General features: G+C 39.4%; 1 protein-coding gene across 1 annotated transcript; it reads left to right on the top strand.

Moving 5' to 3' along the window:
• Positions 1–1090: 1090 nt before the first annotated feature.
• On the top strand, positions 1091–1963 carry LOC103746857 (tripartite motif-containing protein 52). The gene is made up of 2 exons (XM_029554085.1): positions 1091–1511; positions 1605–1963. The coding sequence occupies exons 1-2, from the start codon at positions 1091–1093 to the stop codon at positions 1961–1963; spliced, it is 780 nt and encodes a 259-aa protein (XP_029409945.1).
• Positions 1964–8151: the final 6188 nt, after the last annotated feature.

The raw sequence follows: 8151 nt of genomic DNA, 5'->3' as shown, positions 1-8151 counted from the left end.
GGGGGGGCACCCACACTCCTGTAAGTAACCCCTCACCAACTGCTCTATAAGCAAGCCCAAATAAACTGGCTTGTTTTTCTGTCGAACGCCCCCTGACATTTTTCAAACTGCAGTTTGGTGGAATCAAACTTTGCTTTGTCATAGGAACCCAAGGGAGAAAGGGACTGGATGCTGTTCACACCTCTCAGAAGGAATTTTGACAACAATCGCTTAAATCTATCTATCTATCTATCATCTATCTATCATCTATCTATGTATCATCTATCTATCTATCATTATCTATCTATCTATCTATCTATCTTCTATCATCTATATACCTATCTATCCATCCATCTATCTATCTATCTATCTATCTATCTATCTATCTATCTATCTTCTATCTATCCATCCACCCATCCGTCATCTATCATCTTAGATTGTTTGACAGGTATCCTATAGCCAAGATTGGCTTGGAAGTCAGTATGTGCCTGAGGGTGCTCTTGAGCTCCCGATCTATCAGTTCTGGAGTGTGGAATCACAGGCATGTCCCACCGGTGAGGCCACAGGTTTCACATCTTTTCTACTAGGTAGGATGATCCACTGATGGATTGATGCTCTGAATGGGCTGGCAGACTCATGGGCTGATGGGCTGGATGGGTTGCCTAGACACACGCTCGCTGCCCGTCACCAGAAGACCATCGAGTTGAGGTCTGCCAATGACCCAGCCCATCGCCTGGACGCTCCACGCTTGCCTGTGTGAGGAGCACGTGGTAGGGCGCCTCCACAATGTCATTTCCGGTTTCCGGGAACTGCCAGAGAACTGAGTGGCTGCTGCTGCACCTGGCAGTCTCTGGCAGTAGGGAGGAATGTGAGGGTAGTGGACTGCCCCGAGGCTCCAGGCAGCCTCCCACTTCCTCCCAGAGACTCCCGTCTGTCGGGGACCTGGCGTCCGGGTTCTCTGTGGGCCTGAGGAGAGCAGGGCGGGCCCCGATTAGCGGGCAGCAAGGCCAGGCCAGGCCGTGGCCTTCCGTGAGCAGCAAGGCCTGTAGCGGTCGCGCCCCTCTGGACAGTAGAACCGAGGCCACAGCCAGCTGCTCCAGTGTCCAGCGAGATGGCAGCTCCCAGCGCCTTGAAGTCACTTCAGGAAGAAGCTGTGTGCGCCATCTGCCTGGATTACTTCAAGGACCCGGTGTCCATCCGCTGTGGGCACAGCTTCTGCCGCGCTTGTGTGACCCAGCTGTGGAGCCAAGAAGGGGAGCAGGAGCGGCCGCCACCCCTTGCAAGACACTTCATCCTCGAGGTTTTGTACCGGAGGTTCGCCCGACGGGAGGACTTGCTTGGGTACCCTGCACCCCGGCTGCGCCAGGACCACAGAAGGCATTGGGGCAACGTGGACGCTGTGTGGGAGGAGGAGGAGGAGGAGGAAGAGCGGATCAGGTTCCTAGGAGGGCTGGCAAACGACCTCAGAATTCGAGTTATTCCAGAAGAGAGTCTGGAGGCACGCCACCACCATGACCACGACCACCACCAGGGCCACCACCACCACCATGGCCACCACCACCGCCTCCGCCACCACCACCACCACCACCACCAAGACCACGGCGCACGCCAGCAGCCGCATCCAGAGCCTCTCCTGCGTCCTCCAGTGCGCACTTTGCAAGTCTTCACTTGCCCCCAATGTCGAAAGACCTTCCCAAGCCGCAGCTTTCGTCCTAATTTGCAGCTGGCCAACATGGTTCAGATAATTCGAGAGATGTGTCCCGCTCCACCAGAAGAGCAGCAGAGCATCTGCTCCAAACACCAGGAAGCCATGAAACTCTTCTGTGAGGTGGATAAAAAGCCCATCTGTTTGGTGTGCCGAGAATCCAGGCAACACAAGTATCACAGCGTGGTGCCGTTGGATGAAGTGTTCCAGGAGTATGAGGACCAAAGGACCAGGAAACCTCGTGGTTCCAGTCATGCTCCAGCTTGGAAAAAAAGTTAATGCCACACATTTTTACTTTTGTACTCTTAAATCAGTTAGGGTTGGGGCTGTAGCACAGTGGCAGAGTGCTTGCAGCATCCCTCCCCCCAAACCCGCTTTGAGTTAATAACTGTTTCAGACCTCAGGTTTTAGGAAACATCAGTTCATTCTTTGTTGCTATTAACTGGGAATAATTTACTCGTGGAAGTGAAGAAAACTGCTTACCTTCAAAATAAGGCTTTCGAAACTATAACTGTGTTGTTTTCATGAACCTGGTATTTGACCACCAAAATTATTTTTGAATTTCTATTAACTATTTTGGGTAGAAATTTTCTGAGTCTCTGTTGATAGTATGCTGTAGTTTTTGGCAAAAGTTGAAGAAAAATGGTTTTGGGATCCATTGTGGCATCAACTTGCATTGATTATCTGCTGGGGGTCTTCTGCTTTGTTGTCATGGTAACAGGAAAAACTGTGCTTCATTCCATTTGGCTTTTGAAGATCTGTTGTCTGTTAGGGTTGAAGTTTCTTTTATGTCAAAGAGAACTGTTTTCAGCAGAGGTTATGGACAGAGGGACTCCCACATTGGAGCACCAGTGAAAAACTGAAACTGAAAAATTAAAACTTTCAGCAACTTTCCAACACTGGAGCTGACCCTGAAATGCACTGGCCTTGAGATGGCAATAGGCATATACCAATGTTACTCTGGTTGTGTTAAGTATTTGAAGCAAAACTTGCCAAAATATGACATAAGTAGGTATATATGAGCAAATTCATATGAAAGTGTCTAATTTTCTTGATCAGGAACCAAATTTAAGGACCAGCTTCATGAATATTGTACCTTTAAATAACTAAAGAAGAGTTTAAGTGCACTACAAAATGATGGGTTTTGGTGGGACATTTTCATACTTAGACATCATTGTACTTTGCTCATATTTGCTGCCCTGTTAACTCTGCTGGTCCCCCTGCTCAGCAAGTCTCTCTTTGCATGTAATCATATGTTGCTACATATAAAATTGTTAAACCATGATTCTACATGAAATAAAAATGTGTTTGTCCTTACCCGTTACATTTTCTTGTTCCCTCATCCTTCCCTTTATTCCCCCTTCTCCTATATAGTCCCCCTTCATTAATGTTGCTTTAGGAAACAAGTGAAATATTCAGAATTACTTCAGGTATTGTGTTGGGATATACTAAAACATGCCCATGGCAGTCTTGAGGAGAAATGGGTTTCACTGGAGAACTTCAAGAGGGCCTTGTAGAACTTAAGTGTTTTGACTAGACATTGCCAGAGAAACTTGTGTGTAAACTGTTGAAACAGATAAGACTGTATTCCATTTATTTTTCCATTTTCTTCTTATATCTAAAATGTTTCTTTGATGTTTTTTCCTTTGTTTTGTCTAACTGGGAGAAAACAGTAAAAGTGTTTTTGAAAATGGCATGTTTTACTGCATTTTATACACTACTCAAAGAAAAAAAAATTAAGTTTCACAGTGACATGGTTATATATGAATAAAGTTTTTTCTAAAGTTAAAGAGTTTGAAAATTTAAAGATTTCAAAGACTAAATGCTGAAATAAGTAGATTAGTAATTAGTAAATTATTAGTAAATGTTGAATACAAGATGAAAACAAAAATCTAGTGATGTCAGTGCCTCCAAATCAGTATGCTAGTAGAATAGTAAACATTATGTAAATTAGGATCAAAGAACTGCCTCCATTCCTCTAAAATGCAATTCTAAGTTTAACTAATGGGATATTTGTCAAATTAAACAAACAAAAAAAAAATACAAGGTTAGAAAAGTACTATTTTCCAAATAACCTTCCTCCTAATGAGAATGTTTCATTAATTCAAAATTTAATTTCTTTTTCCTTAAAAAGTTTACATAGCTTATGGATAAATAAATGAGTCCAGTTATAGTGCAGTAACTGTTTTGTCACACTGTGACACAATACCTGATGGGAACAACTTGAGGAAGGATTTATTTTGGTTTGTGATTTCAGAGGTTTGAGTCCATAGTCTTTGACTTGGTTAATGCTGGGTCTGGGTGAGGCAGAACATAATGTGGTGGGAGCACGTGGCAGACGGTTCACCTCTGGGCAGGAAGCAGAGAGAGGCCCTGTTCAAAATATAGTCCACAGTAATGTGCTCACCTCTAGAATGTTTTAGAATGTCCTAAAATGCATCATCAGCTGACAACCAAGTCTTTGTGTAGTACATAAATCTCATCCTACTCAAATCATAATATATAGAATAGAAAACAAAAGCATGGCAAAAAAATGCATGAAGAAAGGGAAAGTTGGTGAGATGTTCTGAAATCAAAAAATAAATAATGTAGGCTATTTATGTTTTTTTCCTCTCCTTTGAGCTATTTCCAGGTATTTTTGAAATCATAGTCTAAAGCACTACAAGTTTTCAGCAAGTGTTAGGAGATGAGATTCAAAAAAGTGTTCAAAGTCACGTTTACTGAGCAAAGATAGTATTTTGTTATAAGTATTGGGAAGTCACTGAAATATTTTTTTGGTAATAATCATAATTGAATTTGTCATTTAATAGAGGCTTTTGGTCACACCTTGAAAGGAGACTTGTGTGGCATTACCATGCCACATTACAGTTATAGCTAAATAAAACAGCCTGACTCTTTAGTTTTCAAGAGTGGCCCCAAATTCATTTGCCAAGATGTCTTTTCGAACTGTGCCATGGAACTGGGTCATGGAATTGTGCTCTGGAACTGTGTTCTTGAGTTAGACTCATGTGTAATACTATTCAAAACTTTCTCTAGCTTCAATTGGGAAAGTACAAAATTGGATCCACCCATATGAAACAGTCTTGCCTTTCCATCCCTAGGCCTAAAACAGCTCATACACACAATGTTAAGAAATACTTCTGCAGCACCTTTTTTTCAATGAAGATGCATGTACTGCCTTTCTGCACTTTGGTATGTTAATTCTCAAGCATACTCACATTTATTATCTTTAGGGAGGAGTAGCAAATTGAGGTTCCTAGTAAATAAGATCAGGTACTCAGGTCACAGGACCACATGGTTCAGTAAGTTTGATAAAGTTAATTAAAAGTCATTAGTCCAGATTCTGTCTATTTCATAAAAGTCATTCCTGTAGACCTGAAGAGAGTTGAGAATTTAGGCTGAGAGAAAAGTAAATAGAAATTGAAATAGCTTTGAGAAATACAGAGCCGTGAAATAAAACATTAATTCTATTCAGAGGTAAGTAAAAAGGAACTAAATAAAAACTTGGTTTTCAGTTTGCCCAAATGACAGGCTTCATTTCTGTTACCCAAATAAGAATAGAAAGAGACTAAAGCAGAGGCAAGATAGTGAATTTCGTTAGAGTGTATTAGGTATTTTAGCAATGTGCAGTAAAATAATTTACCTAAAACAAATACAAGGTGCGATCTAGTGAAAAATAGTTTATTCCTTTAAATTTAATATGACTTTACTTGAAAAAAATAGTGGAAATGTGTTACTAATATCAGTTGATCTCCACAGATCCATACATCTACTTTTTCCTGGAACAAGTATTATTTAAGCCTACTGTTTCTGGAATAGTGCCTTTGGCAATAGCTTGAAGAAGTCTGTAGATAGGAAAGCTTTTGCAGATGGAAATACTTCTTTCTCATTTTATTACCATTACTATTTTTCCCTTTTCTTGACCACAGATAGGAAGAATTTAATTAAAGGATGCCTTTAGTTTTAAGCTTTGTTTATAATAACTAGATTTATTTAGTTATCATAGACTAACAGATGTGCCTAAAAACCATCTTGTGTTTCCCAACATAATATTATTAACCTCTACTTTTTTCCCCCCTTTTTGGACTAAGGACTAGACAAGTGGAAACCAGACGATCTAGTTTAGAGAAGTGGAATTGCCAACTCTGACTTCAGCAGGGGTGGAAAAATTCCTTAGAGGAAAATGGGAATTGAATTTCAAGATAGTAGTTTCCATGTGTGAGTGGGTTTTGAATTCTCCAAGGGAGAAAAACAAATAATAGAAAAAGCTGCAAGAAAAATCATAAGATTTAGAATAAGTTTATTTTTAGGGAAACTATTTAAAACATGTATATGTAATAATTTATAGAGTCTTGTATTACTAAAAATAATTAACTTTTGTTGCAGACCTTAAAGTTTCTCATCAGAACTTTAAAAGGAGTTAACTGAACTGACAGATTTGATTGCTGAAAGTGGTCTGCCTCATTTTTTATTTCACTTTGACATAAGACTTGGCACAAATCTATTACAAGCAATGTTCATTTATTGCTGCACTTTTAAAGTTATAAATCTGGTTTACATCTATGGAAAATGTAGTGTAGAATTGAAGACATGTCCAATTATCTGGGCAATTTGTTTTATGAACTTATAGCAAATTAAATAGAAAGCATCGCCAGTATTTGTTCTTCCTCTGTGGGCTGCAAATCAGTTAGAAAAAAACCTGTTTTGAACAAGGGCATTGAAAGTTCTGGCTTTTGAGTCTGTTTCCTGAATAAGTTCTGATTAAAACAGGATCTGAAAGTCTGATTGATAGTCTCCATTTCCTTTTTTAATGCAACAAATACATTCAGAATATTGACTCGGAAAGGTACAATCGCTGAGCTGGACTGCATTGCCTTGAGCATTTCTTCATACTGGAGGAAATGATTTGGTCAAGACATAGGCAAAGCTCGCTTTCTCAGGAAATAGTTACTGAAAGGGATTTTGTACCTCTCTCATTTATGAAAAATGAAATAAAACTTCTGTCTGGGATGAACAAACAAGATTGTATAATATATATATATATATATATGCTTTTAGATGTTTAAAATAGAATGATTCATCTAATTATGCATACTATATAAAGGTCAATTGTTAAGAATTCTGTTGCTGGTAATAAAATGTGTGCTAGTCTAGGAAGATAAGGCTTGACAGATTGGAGGTAAGAGTGGGACGCTCTATTTCCTTCTGTGCTTCTCCATTTTGGGAAAGGAGTTGGGTAAAGGGAGAGAGGGAAGTGGGGGCAGGAGCAAGGAAGTTGAAAGAGGGGAAGAGAGGGAGAGGCGAGAGAGAAAGAAGGAGAAATAGTGAGAGATTTCAAAGAATTATTGATTGGGAGTCAGTGCTTTAATTTGTTCCCTTTGGAAATGGGAATAGATTGATTCCTTCCTTAAAAGTATTATTACAGCCCATTTCTGTTCTAGAAATAAAAGTATTTCCTTTACATTTTAATATTGTACTTTAAAGATTTTTACTGAGACAGGGTCTCATGTAGTCCAAGCTAGACTCACTGGCTGTATAGCTGAGGAGGATCTTGAACTCACAATCCTCCTGCCTCTGCCTTCAGTGTGATAACCTATCTAGAATTTTCTGCGAGCTGTTCCTTATTTCCTTTAACTCATCTCTCAGGGATTCTATATGGTTTCTGATTTGTTAAGGGATTCTCATTTTTGTATGTGGTTATATGTTGATTCAACTAAAGTACATTTTCTATCATATGTAGGGATTTGCATTGGACAGAAGGAAATTAATACTCTTACTGGTTTTACTTTAGGTAATGTGACTGACACAGGAATATTTATGAAGTCTGCTCATCTTTAAAATTCACCAGTTGTTCCCTCATTGTAGTGACTTAAGCATCTGAAGAGCTACTATAAGAAGGGAACCATAATGGAATGAAATTTCTATTAAAACTACTTTAAAATTAAAAAATACTCGTTTGTAGCATACAAGGGCAATGAGTTCCTTTGTCATTCAGTGATATTTGCCATACTTTATTTTCATTCTTCCCTTTCTCCATTTCCCTCTCTCCTCTGTCTCCCATGCTTTTGTGGAGCTGGGAATTGAACCAATTTTTTTTGTGTATGTGTGTGTGTGTGTCGTAGATAAATACTCTACCACTGAGCTGCATCTTCAACTCTGTTCCCATTACTTTTTAACCATCCAATTTAGAAGTCTCGAAAACACATGTTGAAATAGCTAGCTCAAAGAAGCTGTCCAATTTCTTTCCCGTTTACATACAATTATATATACCAGGCTTTAAGTTTGACTATTTTGTCTATTAAAGGGGTCTAAAAAGACAAGGGGAAACATTCAAAACTGGAAACTAGTGAACACTTCATCCAACACTTCAGGTAATCCGCTAATAAAAAATACTCTGTTAGTTTGAAAGTCATAGTCATATGTGGCAAATTGACTTGTACAAACAGAGGAACTTAGAAAACAGATAA

The sequence above is a fragment of the Nannospalax galili genome, unplaced genomic scaffold, assembly GCF_000622305.1.
Source record: "Nannospalax galili isolate Female #2095 unplaced genomic scaffold, S.galili_v1.0 scaffold140, whole genome shotgun sequence".
In the NCBI taxonomy this organism is placed as follows: Eukaryota; Metazoa; Chordata; class Mammalia; order Rodentia; family Spalacidae; genus Nannospalax; species Nannospalax galili.
The sequence above is the reverse complement of the archived record's forward strand: the minus strand, read 5'-3'. Positions and strand labels throughout refer to the sequence as shown.